This window comes from Moschus berezovskii, chromosome 24 (assembly GCF_049115385.1).
Source record: "Moschus berezovskii isolate FMDL1 chromosome 24, NW_MosBer_1.0, whole genome shotgun sequence".
In the NCBI taxonomy this organism is placed as follows: domain Eukaryota; kingdom Metazoa; phylum Chordata; class Mammalia; order Artiodactyla; family Moschidae; genus Moschus; species Moschus berezovskii.
This window is the reverse complement of record NC_142483.1, coordinates 8,238,826-8,262,006: the sequence shown is the minus strand read 5'-3', so window position 1 is coordinate 8,262,006 and position 23,181 is coordinate 8,238,826. Positions and strand designations below refer to the sequence as shown.

The 23,181-nt window shown below is 50.5% G+C and overlaps 1 protein-coding gene and 1 long non-coding RNA gene across 21 annotated transcripts in view; one reads left to right on the top strand and one right to left on the bottom strand.

Moving 5' to 3' along the window:
• KIF9 (kinesin family member 9) overlaps positions 1-21,302 on the top strand; it is a 36,985-nt gene extending 15,683 nt beyond the window's left edge. For 2 of the 10 annotated variants that reach the window (XM_055413680.2, XM_055413681.2), the window contains 13 exons: positions 18-82; positions 2,017-2,094; positions 7,254-7,322; positions 8,137-8,241; positions 9,476-9,531; positions 10,277-10,367; positions 11,102-11,235; positions 12,770-12,961; positions 14,091-14,305; positions 16,288-16,464; positions 16,763-16,878; positions 17,278-17,382; positions 21,002-21,302. In XM_055413680.2, the coding sequence (XP_055269655.2) occupies positions 18-82; positions 2,017-2,094; positions 7,254-7,322; positions 8,137-8,241; positions 9,476-9,531; positions 10,277-10,367; positions 11,102-11,235; positions 12,770-12,961; positions 14,091-14,305; positions 16,288-16,464; positions 16,763-16,878; positions 17,278-17,382; positions 21,002-21,052 (1,454 nt within the window). In that variant the 3' untranslated portion in view covers positions 21,053-21,302. The other 8 variants (XR_016036208.1, XR_016036209.1, XM_088831770.1 and 5 more) reach the window with 8 other exon arrangements.
• LOC129547781 (uncharacterized) overlaps positions 1-23,181 on the bottom strand; it is a 58,829-nt gene that overhangs the window by 10,867 nt on the left and 24,781 nt on the right. For 6 of the 11 annotated variants that reach the window (XR_016036224.1, XR_016036223.1, XR_016036225.1 and 3 more), the window contains exons 3-6: positions 11,976-12,156; positions 9,913-9,975; positions 6,837-7,020; positions 5,523-5,607 (exon numbers count right to left, since the gene is read on the bottom strand). This is a non-coding gene — a long non-coding RNA (uncharacterized LOC129547781). Of the gene's footprint in view, positions 1-5,522; positions 5,608-6,764; positions 7,021-9,912; positions 9,976-11,403; positions 11,507-11,647; positions 11,854-11,975; positions 12,157-23,181 lie in introns of all 11 variants that reach the window. The other 5 variants (XR_016036219.1, XR_016036218.1, XR_016036220.1 and 2 more) reach the window with 5 other exon arrangements.

Below are 23,181 nucleotides of genomic sequence, written 5' to 3'. Positions count from 1 at the left end.
TGGCTTGCTTTCTGCAGGGGGAAATTGCAACATGGTCCTCGTGACAAACATCTATGGAGAAGCTGCTCAGTTAGAAGAGACGGTATGTAAGGACAGTCAGTGCAGCCGGGTTAGCATCCATCCTCAGGTGTGCCAGACTGGGTAAACTGACCCAGTAGCCACAGACATGGTCAAGAGTGGACGGATCCAGGGGATGAGTCTGAGCCAAAACTACCAAAGGGGCTCTAGCCGAGATCAAGATACCAAGTCCCAAGGGGCAGAAGCTGTGTCAAGGGAGAGGCAAGGCGGGGGGCAAGCTCAGTGTGGGAGCCTCTGTGAGGAGAGGAGGCTATGCATCAGCTGGGTGGGGCAAGCACTGTGTTTTCTGACCCACGCAGTGGGAGGCTCAGGAAAGAGGAAGGAGAAGGTGAGTGGCTGGAGGGGCCCTGGTGGCCATGCTGGGGCCTTGGCTGCTCTCCTGAAGATGGCAGGGGTTATCACGGGGCTTTAGTAAAAGAGGGTTGTGGCCAGACTCGTGACTCAGGGAGATGAACCCAGCAGCAGGAAACAGGTGATCTGAGGAGGTGAGAGGCTTCCGAGAACCAGAGGCAGGAATATGAGCTGAGCTAGTGACACAGGAGAGTCGACACAGCTGGGGCTCCCCGCCTCTCCTCCCAACTCATCATAAGTGAGATAGGACTGGAAATCTCTCTCTAGACATTTTGCTCAAATGTGGATGGTTCAGGGCAAGCTTCAGTCATATGCAGAATCCACTCGGTGAAAGAGGCAAAATGCTTCTGCAGAGCCTCCCAGCTTTGTGCATTAGCGACCGTCCCAGCTTCCAGGGGGAGTTCTGCTGCACCCTCAGTGCCCTGGGACATGGGCGGCCAGGGAGGGGTGCTCCAGCTGACGTGCAGGCAGCATCCCCAGAGAAAGGCTTCAGGACCTACTGGTCTCAGAGTATCATAAAGCGTAAGTGAACCCCAAGAGGAGTCATGTGACTGTGGGCCTCCTGGCTGCCTGGTTGAGAAATCCGTCCTCCTAGACCGTGGAAGACCCTCTCTCCCCTTATGCCCACTTCTGAGATGGTCACACAGGGAGCAGCTCTCCTGGCACCTGCTGTCCCCAGACCAGGTGTCCTCGTACCCACACCACCTGGGATCTCCGCCCAGGACTGAGCCCACAGGAGCCCCAAGGAGCTGCTGGGAAGGGGTATTGGTTGGGACAAAGGCAAATTGGCAGTGTAGAAGGTCATGATTCTCTTCTCCAAATGTTCTAATTTTAAAACAGGGACTGTTGTGATTCGTGTTGCTTTATGCAGTGACCCTGCCTGTGTGTACACGGGAGCCATGGCCATACATGCTGCTGTACTTGCAGCAGGAGTCTGCTTTCACCCCACACAGAAGTAACTCTAATGACAGGGGCCTCTTTGAGGGCTGACTGTGGGCCAGTTCTGTCCAGAGCACATTACACACCTGAGCACTAAGTCTCCCAGTGACCCCGTGAGCCAGATCTTCCCGATTTTACAGAAAGGTTACAAGACCCATCTGAGGATGTACAGTCTGTTGGTCTATGCAGAGCTCTTAACCACTAGGGAAGACTGTCCAGTGGGAGAGCCCTTTCAGGCCTTCCTTAGGCTATTTCTGGGTGACCCATCCCTCCTCTGAGTCTGCCTCCCTGCTTCAGGCCTTGAGTCAGCACAGCGTAGTCTGAGGCTGGGATGTCAGGGCCTGCCTCATGTGCCTCTGGCTGCTCCTCACACCAGGGAGCAGACCCCCACTCCTCATGGAACATCAGTGCACCGGGGCTGTCTCCCAAGTGCCTACCCACGGGCCTCCGACCATAATCACCCCTGGCTGGCTGTGCCCCCGGAGGGACACAGACAAGACCCCCCAGGTGTCACTCCATGGGCTCATGGAGCATTCTTTTCTTTGGGGAGATTTGTTTTCTAGTGGACTCCTTTAGACATTTTAGGAAATGTCTCTAGTCACAAGTAATTTGCCAAGAACATAGAGGTCTGTCTGATCTGTTTTTCAGTTGTCTTCACTGCGGTTCGCTAGCAGGATGAAGCTGGTTACCACCGAGCCTGCCATCAATGAAAAGTATGACGCTGAGGTATTAAGGGCGTAGGCAGGTGTCTCCCTCTGGGGAAGATGTATGGGTTTGCTGCCTGGGTCCCATGGGCCTGGCTTCCCTTCCTGCTTCCACCAAAGATATCCATGCTATCCTGAGTCAGTCGCTTTCTGTTCTGGGGTAGGTCAGTGTTCAGAGTCCCTGGAGACCCCCTTGGGGCTGCCACCAAGGCGAAAGGGCTAGGTCAGGCCCCCACCCAATGCATGGGGCCTCAAGGCTTCTGAGTACCCTGGGCTTCTGCATGGGAGTCCTTCAAGCTGCTCCCAAGCTTAATCCGTGTGGGCTGTCTCTCGGACTCATCTGGCTAGGTCACTACTGAACCGCTTTCTTCCCAGCCTGAGTGATCCCTCTTAGCAAACAGCTGACCAATCAGGAGGAATACTTAGCATCAACGCTAACCAGGGAAATGCAATTTAGTGGAATGGAATTTAGTGGAATTCCACCTTCAGCCTAGCAAAAATTAGACATTTTCTGACAATGCAAAACATGGTATGTGCAGAACAGCAGATCTTATTTATTTCTGGTCAAAGGGTAATTGCCAACCACTTTGGAGAGCATTTTGGCAACATATACTGAAGTAAAAATACATTTACCAATAATTTGCTTTTCCTTTAAGATGTTTATGTAATCGAAGTTATTGGAGAGGAGCACATGTGTGCCCTAAACCCATAACAAATCAGCTAAACTTTCCAGACTCTAAATCCTGAAGGAAAATAACAGTCTCAGGGCTCTGTGTATCTAAACCATGGTTTGGAGGTTGAGGAAGAAGTAGAGCTTAGGGAATTACCCCAAGGGCTCACTGAACCACAGGTCACTGGACCTGTTCCCAGAGTTTCTGATTCCCTTGGTCTGGAGTGGGGCTGAGGGTTCAGACTTCCCTTGTGTTCCCAGTGCTGCTGTTCTGGGACTTCACTTGGAGAATGACTTGCATTGTAGTTAAGAGCCCTGGCACGTGCATTGGGCTGTCCTGGTTCAGTAGCCTGTTCTCTCAGCTGTCTGGCCTCAGTGAGATACTTGTTCTAAGGGGGGAATAACAGAGTCCACCCTCAAAGAGATGTTGTGAAGAGTTAGGTAATGAGCAGAAATCATTCAGCGCAGTGCTGTCATGGTGCAAATGTTTTAGGAAATGGTAGTTAGCCGTCCACTCAGTTCTGCAGACCAGCAGTGTCATTTCCAGGTGTACAGTCTAGTGGCAATCTCCCGTACGCACATAGAGAGACTTACAGAATACGGTGCTGCACTGCTTACTGCAATGGTGAACAGTTAGGAACACAATGAACAGCCTTTAACGGGAGGGTAGCTAAGTGGGTTGTGGAGGGAGGGAGCCAGAGCTTGAGCTTTGAGCATGGATAATCTCTAGTGAGAAAACAACTTGGGGATTGAAATGGTGGCATTTATCATTCATACCAAGTATAAAGAACATAAAAAGCAATGCTGAGTATTCTTAGTGCATATGTGTGCATGCAGTCAAATAAAAAAATGTGTGGGAGTGAAAAGAGCAAACTGAGTTGGGGGTTCCCTCTGGATGTCAGGGTGGGGAATGGATTCAGAGTGGGGTCCAGGGGCTTAACATTTATCTTAAATGTTTTATTTCTTTTAAAAACAAAAAATACCTGCAGCCAGTATTTGGCATGCTGTTAAAAAGTCAGATTTTAGGGTGGTCTTCCCAAAGTTTCATGGCGTTATTTTCTATGCTTTTCTGTAGCTTGGAGCTTTTCTTATCTATTTTTATTATTTTCTTATTTGGTATTCACTTAGCTTAGGACTACCACATTACCACCTGTGAACCTGGCTGGGTGGGCATTGCACCTGATGGCAAGGACTTTCATTTGAATGTAATTCCTGTTCTGAACTCTGCACTGTTGGAGGTCCTGGACAGCTAAATTGCCATGTCGCCAAAAACGAATATGTTTATAATCTTTACGATAAGCCTTTTCCTCTCTGTGCACGAGTTCTTGAGAGAGATCTGGAAAAGTATTTTAGAGACGCTTTTCCTAGACTGTAGTATTAGGTTGTTTCCAGCACCATTTTCAGTACTGATGCCTGCTCTCAAGGGGGTGGAATAGCTTCTGTAGGATTTCCTTGGCTGGCAGTGTTGGTTGAAAGGTGGGAGACTGAGTTCCTGATCTACCTCTGCTACCAGCTCTCTGCGGTGAGTTGCTTAGAGTCTGAGCCTCAGGGTATTCATCTGTGAACTAGGAAGTTGGACTGAAGACCTCCAGTGACCTTCCCACTATGTTTGTGATTCCATGAGGTGGTGGAAGGGTTGTGAGTCATGGGTATAAAGAGACAGCAGAAAGACTTGGGATATCCTAGTCTGCCAAGAAGAAATGCACTTACATGCTGCAATGAGGTCAAAATAGGGCAACTGCTTTGGCTGAGAGCTGTTCCCAGCCTGCTGTGAAATTAAACAGAACTCTCTGAATTATCCTCGTTACATTTATAATGGAAACACCTAATCATCAAGGAACTTACGTGGGGTCTGTGTTGTCACCAAGGCGTTTTTTTTTTCCATTCAGAAAATGCTCCCGTATCTTAAAAGGGAGTTGGTCTGCCAGGAGGTGCTGCCAGACCCTATTCTGTGGGGTCTGCTGTTCCAGCTCTGTTTCTAGGCAGTTTCTTTCCAGTCAGTCAGTAGAAGAGGACAGATAGAGGCCCCTAAGCCTTCCAGGCAGTAAGAGAAGTGGCTTCCATGCTCTCAGAGTGCAGCTTGGAGCCTGGTGACCCAGGGCAGTAGATGGCCTGTTTCTGCCATCACCTGACTGGCCCAGAGGTCTCAGCCTGGCTCCTTGCACCACACTGGACAGAGGAGTCATTGAGCTGGAGGTCCCCAGCAGCTCAGTTTCCCTGGCTGGATAGAGTGCATTTTCTAGAACTGAGATCCCTCAGCTGGGACAAGGGGATGAAGATGAGTAGGGGCTGGCCACCAGTCCTCTCTCAGGCCAGCCCTCTCTCATAGGACTTCCCTCAGTCACCTCAGAGGAAGTCCACCTGAAGGACTATCTTGAGGTTGCCAGAGGGGCAGAGTCAGAATTTGGACCCTGATCATGTGTCTTGAGTTCAGGCTTTGTGCCCTGATTTGCCAGTGAGCCAACAGGACCCTGTGCTACAGACTGGTCACTGCTTTGGTCACCAGATGGACAGAGGACCCCAACAGGCTACAGTCCATATTGCTGCAAAAGAGTCAGACGTGACTTAGTGACTAAACCCAGCTGTCAGCTGTCAAGGGCTCCCTCTAGTGGCCATTTTTGACAAAGGAAGCCTGTTGTTCACACTGAAGGTTCTCAACGTGAAGTCCTGGGCTTATATGAAAGACTCAAGGACAGTATCTATCAGATGTAAAATGACTAAGCAATTCTGCTTCTGTATGTATCATTTATTCATTCTGCTAAAATTTATGGAGTACTTACTATGTGCCGGGCACTTTTTGAAGCACTTGGGACACGTCAGTGGACCAACAGAAACACAAATCTGTTTTGAAGAGCTGACAGTTCACTGGAGATGGGAGAGACAGATGTAATAAACAGAAGAAATCAGTCAGTTCTAGATTCTTCCATTTGGGACAACATGGATGAACCTCGAGGACATTGTGCTAAGTGAAATAAGCCACATACACAAGGAAAAACACTGCATGATCTCACTTCTATGTGGAACCTAACAAAGTCAAATTCACAGAAGCAGAAAGCAGAGCAGTGTTCACCAGGAGTGGGCGTGGGCAGGCTGAGGTGTGGGAGATGTGGGTCACAGAGTGCATGCTTTTAGTTCAAAGAGGAATGAGTTCCGGGATCTCACATAGAGCATGGTGAATACAGTTAATAGCAGTGTGCTGTACACTGAAAATTTGCAAGGGAAGTAGATCTCAGACGCTGTACCACATACGCAAAAAATGGTAACTAGTGGATATGTTCATTAGCTTGACTACAGTCATTTCACCATGTACATGTATGTCAAAACATCATATGTTATACACCTTAAATATATATAATTTTTCTTACAACTAAAATATGTTAGGGTCTAGAGCTTCACTGTCCAATACGGTAGCCACTACTCACACATGGCTTCTGAAATCAGTTAAAAAAAAAAACAAACCACAAAAAAAGCTTTCTTTTTGGTCACACCTCATGCCACAGGGATACTAGTTCCCCAACCAGGGATCAAACCCATACCCCCGGCAGTGGAAGTGTGGGGTCTTAACCACGGGACCTCCAAGGAAGTGCTCTGAAATCAGTAAAATTAAATAAAATTAAAAATTCATTTTCTCTGCCCTACTAGTCACATCCTAAGTGTTCCACAGCTTTATGTGCCTTGTGGCACAAACAGAACCTTTCCATCATTACAGCAAGTTCAGTTAGCACTGCTCTAGGGTATGTTCTATGAAAAAAACTAGAGTGAGATTTCTAAAGAGTGCTATGAGAGTGGGAGGGTGTTGCAGTTTTATATGGGATGACTGAGGGGCACCTAATTTAGCAGTGTTTGAACAGAGACTGGAGGGAGGTAAGCTATGCGAATACCTGGGGGAAGAGTGTCCCAGGCAGAGGGGACAGGCAGCACGGAGGCAGGAGTGTGCTCATTTGGTGGGAGTAGCGTGAGCGGGGCAGACACGTAGGCGAGGAGTAATGGGGCAGATCACATAATGCACAGGTCACTGTTACCCTCCACAAAGACGTCAGAGCAAAGGTGTTCTGCAGCAGTGTTCACAGCAGCAACAAATGGAGGCGGCATACCGGTCAGTGGGGAGTGGTGATGCTTTGTGCAGTGGCTGGAGAGGACGAGGGTGACAGCATCCTGGAGGCACAGGCTGCACGGAGAGGGTGGTGACCCTGGTGGATTGAAGTATGCTGGAGCTCCTGGAGTCGGGCTTTAGGGTGGTCCTAGGGGTGCCCATACTCACTCTGTTCTCAGTCTCCCCTGCAAGTAAGAGGCAAAGGACACAGAACTGCTGAAACCCCTTCAAACCCTAAACTCACCCAGTTGGGGAAATGTCACCAGCTGGGAGGGAATTGTCCAAATGTTGAGATAACACTCCATGGATTACCTGCAAGGGCCAGGATGTCCAAGGACAGGGTGGGGATTTATAAGTGGCTTCTCTGACTGTCCTCCTTGCTACCCGCGCCCCCCCCCCAAATATGCTTCCCTGGCAGAGAATGGTCAAGAACCTGGAGAAGGAGCTAGCACTGCTCAAGCAGGAACTAGCCATCCATGACAGCCTGGTAAGGGGCTAGAGGTGGTGGGCAGAATACTAGAGGGACTGGGGTCAGGGAACCAGGACTAGGTGGGAGGGGGCAGTGGGTCAGGGCAGGGATGGATCAGAGGGTGGGCTGGGTGAGCAGAGGGACTGGGTGGACAGGTGGCCACGTGGGTCAGGGGCTGAGTAGACAGGGGAACAGAGACTGCAGGGGAAGAAGGCCTGGGGATCAGGGATGTCTGTTGGGCAGAGACCCTGGAAGAACAAGATATGGGCAGGGCTGTCAGATGGTCAGGGAGCAGAGACAGGCAGTAGGCAGGGGGATGAAGGGCAGGGGCCACAGGCCTGGCAGGTGGGGGTACAGAGGCAGACAGCCTGATGATGGCTCAAGGTCAGGGAGGTGGACAGGCTGGATTGTTATTAGGGGCAGCAGGGAGCTGGGTGGGGGGCAGGGGTGGGGGGCAGGAGACCTCCAGTGCTGGTCTGAGCTGATGCTCATGGTCCAGAGGATCTCAAGGCAGAGGCGCCCCCTCCCTCCTGTGGTCCTCATCCCACAGTCTGCTGAGACTCAGCCAGCAGAGCCCCCCGGCTTGGAGGAGCAGGCCCTTGTCTAGCAGCCTTTCCTTCCCCACCCCACCTGGTTGTCCCATGCTGACCCGACCACCTGGCCTCTGAGTCAGGCCCTCTCTACCAGGACATGGTGATGAAGGGATTGGAGTGGCTTGGGCAGCCAGGCTCTCTGCCCAGCCTCCCCACTTTGGTCCTCAGAATGGTCCCTGCCATCCCGCTTGGGCTCGGGCGCTTGGAGCTTAACAGTACGTTCCTCTTCCTTCTCCAAGGCCAACCGTACCCTCGTGAACTATGACCCTATGGATGAAATCCAGATTGCTGAGATCAACTCCCAGGTGCGAAGGTACCTGGAGGGAACGCTGGAAGAGATTGACGTAAGGAGCCCCTCAGGACCACCATGTCTGGCTGGCCTGGGCCTCTGTCTCCTGGCCACACCGTGATGTATGCTGCACTAGCCTGGGAACCTCACTGAGAGGGTGCAGGGGGTATAGGGTAGGTGGTGCTGGACTCCTGGCCTCAGAGCCCTTCAGCCCACTGAGGCCTGAGCATCAGTGTTTAGGGTTGCAAGGCTGTGGGTGCCTCACAGAGTGGCCCACGGCCTTGAACGCAGTGGGGGTGGTCCAAGCCTTGACCACATGGGAGGTAGGCCAAGCCTTGAACACAGTGGGGGTCGTCCAGCACGGGGCCACCAGTACAGATCCTAGAGCCAAGCTGCTCTGGGTCGAATCTCAGAGCTCAGCAGTCTCCCTGCTGAGTGGCCTCAGGAAAATGCTCAATCTCCTGTACTCTGGTGACCTGACCTGTATGCCGGGGAGGGAAACCGAGCTGGGATGAACTGAGATGCAACACCTCAGGGGCTTGTCTGTGGCAGGCAGAGGGAGGGTGTTAAAGGATGACGGTCATGCTGGTTGTCTACAAGGCGGACCCCTCCAGGGCCCATGCTGGAGTGGGCCAAGGAGGAATAGAGCAACCACAGAGGGAAGGCTCTCAGGGGGAAAGAGGCGTTCTGTTTTCAGAGCACAGGCTGGCAGACCTCTCATCAGGGGCTCACGGACAGAGCCTTGTCCAGCCTGTTACTGTGAGCGGCTGCCAGAGGCAGGCCTGGGACAGCTGAGGGATAGGCTCTTCTGGTCTTCCTAGGAAGGGCAGCCCCAGAATGACCGAGGCATCAAGGTTAATGCTAGAGGACAATGGGGTCAAGAGAGGCTGAAGGTCTTCCTTCAGCAGGTGTGTGTATGTGTCTGTGCCCACACAGAATGATTCATAATGGATCCTTTTGGAAGCAGGAGAGAGCTGAGGACAGTTAATTTTATTTAGATGTTTTCTTAGTACCTTCAAGAACTAGAGTCATTTCAATTTTATATAAATCTTCAGTCAGAAAAGGTGATTTTTTTTATAGCCTCAGTAAATAGTTTCCAAACTACTAATCAAGGGTTTCTCTGTTCTTGAGGAGGGCTTGACTGCCACTTTGCTGAGAGGGTGTTGGTACATGTCCCCGTCTTGAGACGCATGGTCCAAGGCTTAGTCAATGGGTCTTGATTTCTCTACAGACACAGCCTTAGTCCCGTGGTGCCCCTGGTCTAACCTCTGCCTTGCTCTTCTCTCCAGATAATCAACCTCAGACAGATCCAGGAGGTGTTCAACCAGTTCCGGGTGGTGCTGAGGTAAGGGACCCACCACACCCACCCAGTCCTGCATCAGGCTTTCATTTTCCTTTCCCATGGTCTGGGTGCCGGCCTCCAGGTGCCCTGCCTTCTGTCTGGTGTGCGTGGAGCCACATCAGAGGCCTCTGGGTATGGCAGCCCTGGGTGACCCCCGCAGTCTGCCTCTGAGCTCTCAGGTCCTCCTACCCTTCCCTTCCCCTGGAAGTGGGGAGGACAGCCCCACTTTTGAGGGCTACGCAGAGAGGAGGCAGCCCCTGATTTCCTGAGTTTGTTCACTGGACAGGAGGTCTTTATGTAGTCAGAGCAGGGTGTTTTGATGCTCCTGCCACCCTCTTCCCCACCTCAAGAGGGATTTGTGGTTTACTGGGGGTACAGACATACCTGTAGCCTGACTGGCTCATGCTGGGTGGTATCACAGAAGCTGGGCACGTGATTCCAAAGGGCCTGTTAGAGACAGATGGGGATGCATGATGCAGGCTTGGGGTCCTTGTCAAAGGTCATCATAGAGCATCTGTCCTTCACACATAGGGTGACCCCTGCGGATTTGGGGACTGGACAGTGGGTACATGCTTTGGGGAGTGGGGAGCGGGGAATGAGCGTGTTTTGTCTGGTCTGGTTCACGATGAGGGTGTGACTCTGTCTCAGGGGCCACATATAAACAACTTCTAACTCCAGAACTTGGTGCTTGCCCCAGTGGCCTCAGCTTGCCCCAGGTGTGAGGGGTTCTTTCACTCTGTCTCCCAAGCCAACAGGAACAGGAAGTGGAGTCCACTTTGCGCAGGAAGTACACCCTCATAGACAAGAATGACTATGCAGCCATTTCTGCTGTCCAGAAGGTAAGGACAATTGCCTCTTCTGACAAGACTCACATCAGAGTTTTGCATTCCCAGATCTTACCAGAGGCAGCGAGTGTCCCGCATTAAAGCAGATCTAGGGTTGTAAATGGCAAGCCACTCCAGTACTCTCGCCTAGAAAATCCCATGGACGGAGGAGCCTGGTAGGCTGCAGTCCATGGGGTCAGTCAGTCGGACACGACTGAGTGACCTTGCTTTTACTTTTCACTTTCGCGCATTGGAGAAGGAAATGGCAACCCACTCCAGTGTTCTTGCCTGGAGAATCCCAGGGACGGGGGAGCCTGGTGGGCTTCCGTCTATGGGGTCGCACAGAGTCGGACACGACTGAAGCGACTTAGCAGCAGCAGCAGCAGCAGGGTTGTAAAATGGAATGACCCATGCAAGAGTCAACCACGTATGAATTCAAAATGATCTCCATAAATTGGAGTTGTGCCCAGCAGCAAGCGAAACAGTTCCCACAGTTAGGTTGGAAATGGGCCTCAGGAGTCTCAGAGTATGGATGAGACACCAGGTATGAGAACAGTTGGTGTAGAAAGTGGATATTTGGTGGGGTAGTCAGGGACAGCTGACGTGGGGTCAGCCTGAAGTGACATCCCCAGGAGCCTCATCTCGGTGTGTGGGATGAACATGTCCACCTTTGGTCCATACACACCTGGGTCCCCCAGGGGCCTGAACACTTGATCTGACCTGCAGACCTGTGACTGGCCTCTGTCCAGGCAGGGCTCGTAGACGCTGATGGCCACCTAGTGGGTGAGCCTGACGGACAAGGCTTTGGACTTGGAGTCGCCCCTTTCTCTACCAAACCCGGGAAGAAATCCAAGTCCAAGAAGATGTTTAAAGAACAGCTCAGGTGAGTGACTTTCCTGCCGCTCCCGCTGATCAGCACCTTGCCCTCCTTGGCTGGCGAAGGGGAGGACACAGCTGTCCCTCCCTTCCCCTGGTCTTAGTGATGGGGACAATGGACATCACCCCTGCCAATACTAACAGCGTCTGTGGGGCCCAGGCTGGGACTGCTCACCTGTCATGCTCACAGCGGTTCTGTGAGGTGGGAGTTCACGTCTCTGGTTTACTAATGAGGAAACCAAGGCTCAGAGAGGGGAGGTCATTCCAAGGTCACACTGCTGAGGAGTGGTAGAGTGGGAATCAGATGCTGGGCTGCCACTCGCCCTCTGGTACTTCACATGGAAACCCACCCCAGCACCACATTCCTTCTGTGACCCAGCTAATTGGCACCCATATGTCACCTAAAAACCCCAGCTCACCTTGCAGGCAAGACACATTTGTGGGTGCAGGGTGGGAGGAGTGTCAAGGTTCCCTTAATGAGCCGGCCTCTCTGGGAAGTGCTGTGTTGTGGTGGACAAAGCCCCCACTCTGAGGGTAATTCCCGGGCTCACCTCCTTGCTGTGCACTTCTCTCACCCAAGAGGGTCGCCTTCTGTGAGGCACGAGAGCTTCTCTGCCTTGGTTTCCTCGCCCGAAGTGGGAATAATGATAATAGCATCAGTGAGTGGGGTGGCTTTGGGGATGAGTGCGTAAGCGCCGTCCTCATCCCTGGAGGACCTCCATACCAGCATGTTGTTACCATTATTACCTTTTCCTTGTGATGGACATGGGTCAAAGCTGACGGCAGAAAACTGTCACGGGCAGGACTGGCGTCGGGTGGCGGGCTGTCCTGGCCTCCTCCTGCCTCTTCAGGCGAGGCGGTCACCCCTCTGTCCTGCTGTCAGGCAATCAGTGTGACAGGAGATCGAGGCTTGGTCCCCAGGCCACACCTGTTGCAAGAAGACCAGAGAAGGAAGCAGTCACAGAGGGAGCCATGGCATCCTTCCTTCACTTCAGCCCTGCTCTCATGTGCCTCTCGGGAGGGAGGGCCCTGGGCGCCATCACGTGGAGAGGGATGGCTCCTTCCCCGGGAGCTGGTGTGGGCACTAATGTAGGTGGGCGAGCGGGTCGTGGGCTGGTCAGAGCAGGGGTGCAGACGTGTCTGTCTTTGCTGTTGGGCCTCAGACAGACGTGCCCAGGGTGAGGGCTCTGCTTTCCTTCCCAGGGGCGCCTGTGCGACTCCTGCCTCAGCAGCCAGGATGCTCCTTAGAGCCTGTGGCCCACCCCAAGGTCTTCATGCTTCCAAACTGGAGACTCCCCGTTCCTCCCAGGTTTCTCCTGCCAAGACGGCTGAGGGAGGACCTCTTGTTCTGATAAAAGGGAGACACATGCTCCCCTCCTCCTCCCCACATGCATGGCTTAGGGCTCTTCGCCCTTTGGCCGAGGTGTGTGTTAAGACCGGAGCGGAGTGGGCTGGGGTTCTGGTGTATGAGTGTTGAGCAAGATTACTCCCCTCAGCGTCAGAGACACTGAGCCCAGGGTCTCCCTCCCTTCTCCTTCCAGCTCCTCAGCAAGAAAGGAGGGTGCCAGCAGCCCTCTGAGTGGCAAGGACTTGGATGTTTCCACCTCCAAGACCCAGCTGACCCCGTCCTCCAAGGATGGGGATGTCAAAGACATGCTTGTGCGTGACCGGGAGACCTCCAATACTGAGCCCCTCGCCTCTGACTCCCCAAAGGAGGAATTACGCCCACCCAGGTGACCATCTAATGCTAGCTCCTGCGCCAGATAATACAAAACCAGACTATGACATGGAAAGAGCACCTGCAGATAGAAGAGAAATAAAATAGGGGTAACAGGCAAAGACTAGGAGCACAGTCCCCAAAGAAGAAACACGGTGGCTTACACAAGTGCAAACTGGCTCAACTCAGGAGTCACCCAAGATGCGGTTATACACGACATCATTCTAGACCCTCCAAAGAGCAATTATTTAAATAAATAAATTTGCACATTATGGGTAAGTAATGTATTCAAAAGATACAAAATTCTCAAGTTATGAGACCCTTCCTCCAGCCACCCAGTTCCTCTCCCCGGTCAGTCAGTAATTGAGTTTTTAGGAATTTGTCCTGAGGAAATAATCAGAGATTGAGACAAAAATTTATAAAAAAGATTGCGTCATTAATTTAAAAAGCAAAAGGAAAATTTTTTTTGGTAACACCTCCAATAGTCAACGTTAGGGAAAGGGCACCAAGTGGATGATTTTCTCTGCCCTTGAAATGTGCAAAGATGTGCATGAGGAATTTTCTCCAGCTCGTGAACATTTCCGAAGACTCGGGGAAGCTGAACGGTCTGTATAGCGCACACCCTCTTGATTGCGCTGTTCCTGTGGTATCGCGTCATATGTCTTTCTTCTCCATCATTTCATCCAGTTTTTTTTAACGGATTTCAAAGTAAGTTGCAGACAATCTACTTTCACCTACCCGGCACTTCGTCTTACATCTAGTTAATAATACTCAAAGAGTTTTTAATAGCATGAAAGAAAGTTCTGTGAAAAAGGATGCAGAATTATATATACTGCATGACCCAGATATTAAAAAACTCATCAAATAAATTCCTGAAGGAGATACATTAAAGTGTGGTCGCCAGTAGGTAATGAGTGGTGCTTTGTGTTTTTGTTTTATTTTTCTTTATTTTCATTTTCTGCAGTGGGCTGAATAGAACAGAGATGAGAGAATGATTCCTATATAGTTTACCTCTCATCTAGGGTAGGTGGTGCCCAGGAATTCTGACCTCCAGCTCATAGAAGCCCCAGGGAAGAAATGTGAAGTGCCCGGTGGCTCCAGGACAGCTGCCCCTTTTCTCCCTTCATCTCCCTCTCCATCTTCAGACCCAGCACCCCACCCGCCAAGCCTGTGGCCTTTGAGGACTTTAAGAATGAGCGGGGTAGTGAGATCAACCGCATCTTCAAAGAAAACAAATCCATCTTGAACGAGCGGAGGAAAAGGGCCAGCGAGACCACACAGCGCATCAATGCCATCAAGCGGGAGATCGACATGACCAAGGAGGCACTCAATTTACAGAAGTCACTACGAGAGAAGCAAGGTGAGCATGCTGAGAAGGTAGTTGGGGGACAGTGGAATCTTGTCATCCCGCTTGGGATGAGCGGATGTGGGCACTGGAGGACTGAGTTGGAAGGGGAGCCGCAGGGGATGCCCAGGTGCAGGCTTCATCCCTGGGGTGTCACTTGGCTCTGGTCAGCCCTGGGGAGCCAGAGTCCTTCTTTGTCCCTCTGCCCACACCTTCTTTGAATATGTGCTTAGTTGCTCAGTCATGTCTGACTCTTTGCAACCCCTTGGATTGTGTGTAGTCCGCCAGGCTCCTCTGTCCATGGGGATTCTCCAGGCGCGAATACTGGAGTGGGTTGCCACGCCCTCCTCCAGGTCTTTGAATATGCAAACCCTTATTATATATTTACATATTTTAAATCATATGCATATTATGCTGATATATCACTTACTCCTCAATATGCCTGAAAAATGTATATTTTTAAAGGATGGGAAGAAGAACAAATAAACAGTATTTTTAAATAGTTAAAATTTTATGAATATCAGAAAACATTTTTGCCCTTCCCTACCCCCCAAGTAGTTGTTTCCCCATTGGTTGGTAAAATACCAAGTAAAATAACTTTATCTCAAGGGAACAGATCAAGTAGTTCATTTTTTAAAATACCTGCTAGGTACCTTGACTGGCAGCCACTTGTCAGCCCAGAGTGGTCATTTAATTTGGGACATTAGACATGAGACATGTCTTCCACCAAAGAAAAATAAAAATCATCTTAAGTTCAACTCATAGAAATTTTTTTCTTCGGAGATAATCAGAGAACCTCTAGGAAGTATAAGAGAGATTATCACTCCCTGTCTCAACAGAGTGCTGTAAAGTCTACTCTGTGATGGATTTTTGGGCCTTTTCTGGCAGTCCAGTGGTCCTTCAGTGCTTCCAATGCAGGAGGAGTGGGTTTGATCCCTGGTCAGGGAACTGAGATCCCACATTCCCCATGGTACAGCTCAAATAATAAAAAAGACAGACTTGTGTCTATCAAGTAACCACACTGGGACTGGCCCGCAGTCCGCTGCTCAGGCTGCTCTGCAGTGATGGTGAGGGCAACCCTGGCCTCCTTACTGCAGACACCGTGAACTGGAGCCCTTGCCTCTCCATGAATGGTGTCAGTGATGCTTCGTGTACCTCACTTCCTCCCCGTAAACATCAGCGCAAGTGCTGATGCCGTCCCCAGGTGCTGGGGACTGCCTCATGCACCCCGGCCACACACCGCAGTCACACAGAGGACTGACTCTCCAGGAACCTGGGCTTGGGTACTGACACGATGCCTTTGCTGAACTTTCAAGTGCTATAGGCAGTAGACCTCCAGGTTGAGTGGCTCCACAGATAATTCTCTCCTAACCCAACAACCCTCATCAAACTGACAGACCTCAAAAAGGACTGTGCAAAGAGACCGTGAGTGGAGGACATGACTCATAGGATGACTGACCCCTCCCTCCTGGAGCCCTCTGCCAGCCACCAGACACAATACAGATGTCTGATGCTTGCTAACAAGGTAGCTGGTGAATGCTGAAATTAAGGCGACAATTTGAAATTTGCGTTTACATCTACTGTTAATAAGGAACCTTGCCCAACTGCCTTGTGGTACTAGCCAGTCATGGCAGCTTGTTTATATAACTTATGAAAAAGATAAACGCCTGTATAATAGAGATATTTACTGGATATGCTGGTTATTGGGGTTTAAGATCAAAATAACCATGGAACGTGGGCCATCTGTGCCATTTCCTCTACTCGCCTCTCCTGTTGGTCCTGACCACGCCGTGTGGCCCCCTTACCGGCGCTCCCTCTCCCTGAGGCCTGTCCTGGCAAGTCAGCCTTCTCATGCCGTGTCCACCTCCTCGCTGCAATGCCAGCCCTCCCCCTTGCCCTGTGTTCGTGCTTTGCCAGCACTGCCCCCTTTCTGCCCACCTTCCTTCCCACACCCCAGGTGGGTCCCTCATTCCCTGACCGCCTCCATCCCCTTGCAGGAGAGTATGAGAAGAAAGGGCTGACGATCATCGATGAGGAGGAATTCCTGCTGGTCCTGAAGCTCAGGGACCTCAAGAAGCAGTACCGGATGGAGCATCAGGACCTCCGGGACCTCAGGGCTGAGGTCCAGTACTGCCAGCACCTGGTGGACCAGTGTCGGCATCGCCTGCTCACGGGTGTGCCATTGTGGGGGTTGGCCAGCCACCTGGGGTTCCAGGAGGCTCAGGGCAGGGCCACAGCCTGGATTCTAGAAGTGGCTTCAGAACTGCTCTATGGCAGAGGCAGGGGAACGGGGCTTTAGACGTGTTTCCTGGACTCTGAGGGCAGGAAATGGAGATGGGAAGGGGTGAAACCCACAAGCAGGAAGTGAACAGCGGGCAAGCCTGTGACAGGCACAGGACAGGCACACATAGCCTTGACCTGCTTCCTCGAGACTCCCCACCCTCATGATGCTCTCTCTGCATCTCCCTGCAGAATTTGACATCTGGTACAATGAGTCCTTCTTTGTCCCCGAGGACCTGCAGATGACACTGAAGCCGGGTGGCAGCATCCGGCCAGGCATGATGCCTCTCAGCAAGATTGTGTCTTTGGTGAGTGGCACAGGGCAGGGGTGGGGATGGTGGATGAGCACAGGGCAGTGCCCCCTGCCCCCTGTCCTCTCCACAAGCATGGCAGTGGATGGACTGTGACCTTCCTACAGCTGCCCCAGGCAGGTGGGCAGGTAGAGATCTCTCCCCAGTTTTGGGGGATGAGGACCCAGAAAACACCACATGCCGCTGCCAACCTTCTTGAGTGGCTCATCTTGTCCTGATGGCAGTTACAGGCATCTGTGATGACACTGGGAAACTTGGGGCTGAAGGACTGTGAGCTCTTCTGGTGGAGGTTTGTCAGCCGGATGAGGGACTGCCCTGCTGCCCACCACAGGCCCCGTCAGAGTGGATCCTGATGATGCCAGGTGAAGGGTCTGTGCTGAGTTGGGCTTCTTCTAGGGAGAAGACGACCAGGACAGGTTCGGCCAGCTGCAGCAGACGACGCTGCCCGGGGGCCCTGACTCTGTCTCCTTCTACAACGCCAAAGTCAAGATGGAACAGAAGGTAACTTGGGGGATCCGGGTCTCCAGGAAGGCAAGGCCTCAGGGAGGGACCTCAGGACTGGGACACCCAGGATGGCCCTCCCCACTTTAGAGGCAGAGGAGGAAAACGCCAGCCCAGGGAAATCCAGAGTCACCCCGAGTCAATGGGTATCTTCTGCCAACTCCAAAGTGGCACAGTAGTGGTCCCACAGACCTTGGCCAGGCGTAGACATGGTCAGTGAGTGCCAAGACAGCCCGTGTGTGGTTCACATGCCAGGGCAGGGCCTGGGGCTCCCCTGAGGCCACTGCCTATTGGGGAAAGTCTCTCCGATGGAGGCCACTGTGCGCAGGCCAGTTAGGCTCTCCTTGTGTGAAGTGTGCAGTCTTGGTTCAATCGGCTGTGGCTTGGGGCAGGGTCACCTGCCCATCCTAGTTGCCTGGGCCCACTCCTTCAGCCAGAGTATGGCTTTTCCCAGGCAGCCAGTTAGCCTTATGCTATCAGCATTAAGCTTTACTAATCCTGGCCCCTGAAGGGAGGCCCAGATCAGTGAACAGGGCCCTGCCTCTGTGGAAAGGCAGGGCTCTATGGGAGAAGATGGAGTGAGGTCAACTAGGCAGCCCAGCCTCAGAGATCATTTGACTGTGACCACTATGCAGGAGCTTCCTTATCTGACCACAGAGAAGCCTACCCACTCTCAGCTCAGAGGAGGGGGCATATGAGGTGAGGCAGGGGTTCAACTTTATTCTTTTCCGTATGGATATTCAGTTTTCCCAGTACCAGTTGTTGAAAAAATGATTCTTTTCCTGTTGAACTGTTAGGTACCCTTGTTGAAATTCAGCTGACCAAAAATGTGATTGAACTTAAACTCCAGGAGTCCTGAATAAGTTGAAATTACTTGGTTCCACTTAGATGGAGTAAGTTGAAATAAATGGTTCCACTTACATGAGGTAGTCAGAAATCACAGGGGCATGGAGAAGGAAATGGCAACCCACTCCAGTACTCTTGCCTGGAGAATCCCTTGGACAGAGCCTGGTGAGCTGTAGTCCATGGGGTCGCAGAGTCGGCCACGAATGAATGACACACTCACAAAATTGAGGAGATACTTGATGGTACAAGGATGCACTTCATCTGCTCCCCCGTCCCCTGCAGGAAGCAGGGTGGGGCAGGCAGCACCTGGGAGGCAGGATGGCTCGCTCCCCCGTCCCTTCTAGAGGTCTTGGCACCTGAGTGCCTGCAGCAGCTGGCCTTGGACAAATAAAAAACTAAGTTGTTTACTGGAAAAAAGAAATTGTAGGGGCAGAAAATCTAAATGAACATTTCTCCAAAGAAGACATACAGATGGCCAAAAACCATATGAAAAGATATTCAACATCACTAATTATCAGAGAAATGCAAGTCAAAAGTACACTGAGGTATCACCTCACACCAGTCAGCATGATCATCATTAAAAAGTCCACAAACAACATGTTCAACTCATAGAAACAGAGATTAGAATGGTGGTTACCAGGGAATGGGGGTAGAGTGTGGGAAACAGGGAGATGTTGGTCTAAGGATACAAACTTCCAGTTATAAGATGAGTAGGTTCTGCGGGTCTAATGCATAGAATGGCGATTATAGTTAATAACATGTCAATAGCTGAAAGTTGCTAAGAGAGTAGATCTTAAAGGATTTCACCACAGAAAAAGAAACAGTAATTATGTGAAGTGATAGAAGTGTTAGCTAATGCTATGGTTGCAGTCATTTTGTAATATATGCTGCTGCTGCTGCTGCTAAGTCACTTTAGTCGTGTCCGACTCTGTGTGACCCCATAGACGGAAGCCCACCAGGCTCCCCCGTCCCTGGGATTCTCCAGGCAAGAACACTGGAGTGGGTTGCCATTTCCTTCTCCAATGTGTGAAAGTGAAAAGTGAAAGTGAAGGCGCTCAGTCGTGTCCGACCCTTAGCGACCCACCCCACGGACTGCATTTGTAATATATAAGTGTGCCAAATCAACACATTGTATACCTTAAACTTATGCAGTATTATATATTCTAAGGCAGTTATATCTCAATAAAGCTGAGGCGGGGGAAGTCTACAGACAATAAATGATAAATGCTAGAGTGAGTGTGGAGAAAACGGAACACTCCTGCACTGTTGGTGGGAATGTAAATTGGTACAACTACTGTGGAGAACAGTATGGAGGTTCCTTAAAAAGCTGAAAAATTTAACAATCATGTGATTCAGCAATCCCACTCCTAGTGGTATATACAGAGAAAAACATAATCCAAAAGGATACATGCACCCCAGTATTCACTGCAGCACTATTTACAACAGCCAAGACATGGAAGCAACCTAAATGTCCATCGACAGAGGAGTGGATAAAGATGTGGTACGTATTACTCAGCCATAAAACAAGAATGAAATAATGCCATTTGCAGCAACATGGATGGACTTAGAGATTATCACACTAAGTGAAGTAAATCAGAGAAAGACAAGTATCATGTGATATCACTCATATGTGGAATCTAATTAAAGATGATAAAAATGAACTTATTTACAAAACAGGAACATGCAGATATCAAAAACAAATTTATGATTACTAAGGGGAAAACTCGGGGAGGGAGTGATAAATCAGGAGCTAGTGATTAACATACACAAACTACTATATATAAAATAGATAATCAATGAAGACCTACTGGATAGCACAGGGAACTCAATAGTCTGTGATAACCTATATGAGAAAAGAATGTAGGAAAGAATGAATATATGTATACATAATGTATAACTGAATCACTTTGCTGTATACTTGAAACTAACATAACATTGTAAATCAAGTATTCGCCAGTAAGTTATTTAAAAAAATAAAACGACTGACTTAAAAATCATAAAGGGAGAAAGTATAATAGTGCTTTTCAGGGGAGAGGGGAATGGGGAGTTATTGCTCCACACATATGCAGTTTTAGTTTGGGATGATGAAGTTATGAGATGGGTGGTAGTGATGGTTGTACAACATTATGAATGTATTCAGTACCACCGAACTGCATACTTAAAGATGGCTAAGGCAGAGATTTTTATGTGTATTTTACCACAATAAAAAATAATTCCAGCTTCAAGTGGAAGTTTCAGTTTCAGTTCAGATTCACCATGTGGGGAATCTAGGATTCACCCCCATATTCCAAGTTGGTGGGTTTGGCATTTGCTTGCTCACTGCCCTGCCCACTGATGTTGTTTCAGCTTCCTTTTCCCACCTGCTTCCCAGGAGCCTAGCAGTGCATTAAAAGGTAGGATTTATGAACATCTAGTTGATTTGCAGAGGGAAAGTCCTTCAGAGTACATGGGTCCCCATCCCTCTGGAGAGAAAGCCCTCTTCTTTTTTTGAACCTAATTCTTGTGAGAAACTTTCAAGTGAGCCCTTGAAACATGCATGTCTGCTTTTCAACATTTAAAACATTTTATACACTTTAGGATGAAAGAATGAGAGAGATTGAATGGAACATTTTTTTTCTCACAGAACTGGGACTCATCAAAGGGGGTCCTTGTCCCCAAACGGTGATATCTGCAGGAAGAATGTTGGGGTGGATATAGGTGGTGTGGCTTCTGAGGCCTTGCTAGGTCTGCAGGCCCTAATCAGTTCCTGTTTTCTCCCCCTTTCTGTGTCCAGCACAATCATTTGAAAACCATGATGGGCCTCCAGCAGGCACACAGGAAATAGAGACTCACGGCCAGTGCACTGAAGGATGAGATCCCCAGTGAGTCCTGCCTGGTCTAGAGAAGCTGCCAGCACTCCTGCCCAGACTCCAACCCCTCTGCTCCGAGACTGGGGCCCAGTCCAGGGAACACCACCATGGCCTGCCTGCTGGAAGAGCCTTCAAAGGACACCCTTGACTACCTTCACAGAACGCTTTGGTTTCGATACGCTGTGTTATATGCAGGGACAGGATAAAATAACTTTTTGGTCTTGACTTTCAGTGCTCATCCAAGAACGTTTATTTTTGGTCATGCCACATATCACGTGGGATCTTAGTCCCAATCCCACCCCCAGGGATGGAACCTGTGCCCCCTGCAGTGGAAGCACCTTAACCACTGTACCACCAGGGAAGTCCCCAAATAACTTTATTTCCTATCTGGGAGGATGTCTTCCGTATGCACAGGTGGGGTACTAACAAGTCTCCAGTTAGAAAGTGGACAAGTAGCCCCTGGCAGGCCTTGGTCCCACTGGTCAGCCTCTTTCCTTTCCTGAATGGCCATCCTAGGGTGAGCTGGGTCCAAGGAGCCCTGGTTCTCATGGCTCAGGCCATAGCCCTCTGTTCCTGAGCCAGTTGAAGGCAGGACTCCCTTCTTCAGCAACAGGGAGAAGATGGGGTGTAGGTGGAAATGACTGAAAGGCATGTTTTTATCACAGAATAAGAAGAGGCTTAAAATGAGATCATTCCTGCCATGAAGTTAGCAGTGAGAACCCCATGGTGGGAGGCTATCTGACAAGGAGATTGCAGAACCTGCACTATTTGCAAGGTTGAACTAAATAGTACCTTTCCGATCAAAGGCCCCCTGATTCTGCTCGTCAGGCCTTCAGTGAGCAGCTGGATGGGGGCCTCTGTTGAGAGAAGGCTGAAAGGGTTTCCCTGAGGGCTGTCCCTTCTCTCCTGTCCAGCCCCCTTCTCTTTCACTGACTGGCAGGTCCACAGTGGCCCTGAAACAGATTTCCAGAGCAGCTGTGAAGTCCCCAGACTTCATCCCCTTGATGACACATGGGGGCTGTCACTGATCAGCACTGACAGTGTGCACACAGCCTCGATGGGCAGTCCTCGTGTTTCCTTTAAATGTGGCCAAACAGGCAGATGTGTCCAGGCAATACTCATTGTCCCTGCAGCTGGAGGCCTTAGAGAGTTCAGATTCTTTCCCTTCTCTGGTTGCCCTTGCCATTACCAGTACTTGTTTGGGATTCCTGGGTCTTTAGAACAGCTCAGGAAATAGAACATAGTAAAGGTGACTCAGTGGTAGAAGAATTTGCTTGCCAATGCAGGAGACCTAGGTTCAGTCCCTGGGTCAGGAAGATCCCCTGGAAAAAGAAATGGCAACCCACTCCAGTATTCTTGCCTGGGAAATCCCATGGACAGAGGAACCTGGCGGGCTATAGTCTGCTGCTGCTGCTAAGTCACCTCAGTCGTGTCCGACTCTGTGTGACCCCATAGATGGCAGCCCACCAGGCTCCCCCGTCCCTGGGATTCTCCAAGCAAGAACACTGGAGTGGGTTGCCATTTCCTTCTCCAATGCATGAAAGTGAAAAGTGAAAATGAAGTCGCTCAGTCGTGTCCAACTCTTCGCGACCCCATGGACTGCAGCCTACCCCAGGCTCCTCCGTCCATGGAATTTTCCCACTGGAGTGGGGTGCCATTGCCTTCTCAGGGGCTATAGTCTAGTTGGTCTTAAAAGAGCAACTAAATAACAGCAGAAAACACAGGGGTACATTTTGTTGGTGCCACAGGAAGTAGCCATTTGTAGCATTACAAGTCCCCATGATTGGCTAGAATAGCATATGGCATCCTAAACGTCCATGGACAGAACTCCTGGGCAGCCAGACCTGGGGCCTGCAGGCCAGGGCAGGCTTGGCCTCTGTCATGGCAGTTGGTCCCGTTTGTTTCTAGCTCATTCATCATTACATAGGCCTCTTTGGTCAGTTCTGGCACAAAAGGAAACAAGTAGTCATCAGTGTGGGCAGAGCCACAGGAATAAGCCAGGATGGTGCTCAGTCGATCAGCCTCCACGCAAACTCCTTAGAGGAGCAGGTGCTTCCAACATGACAGGGAGCTAGGGGCATCATGTCCACTCAAATGTGCCTTT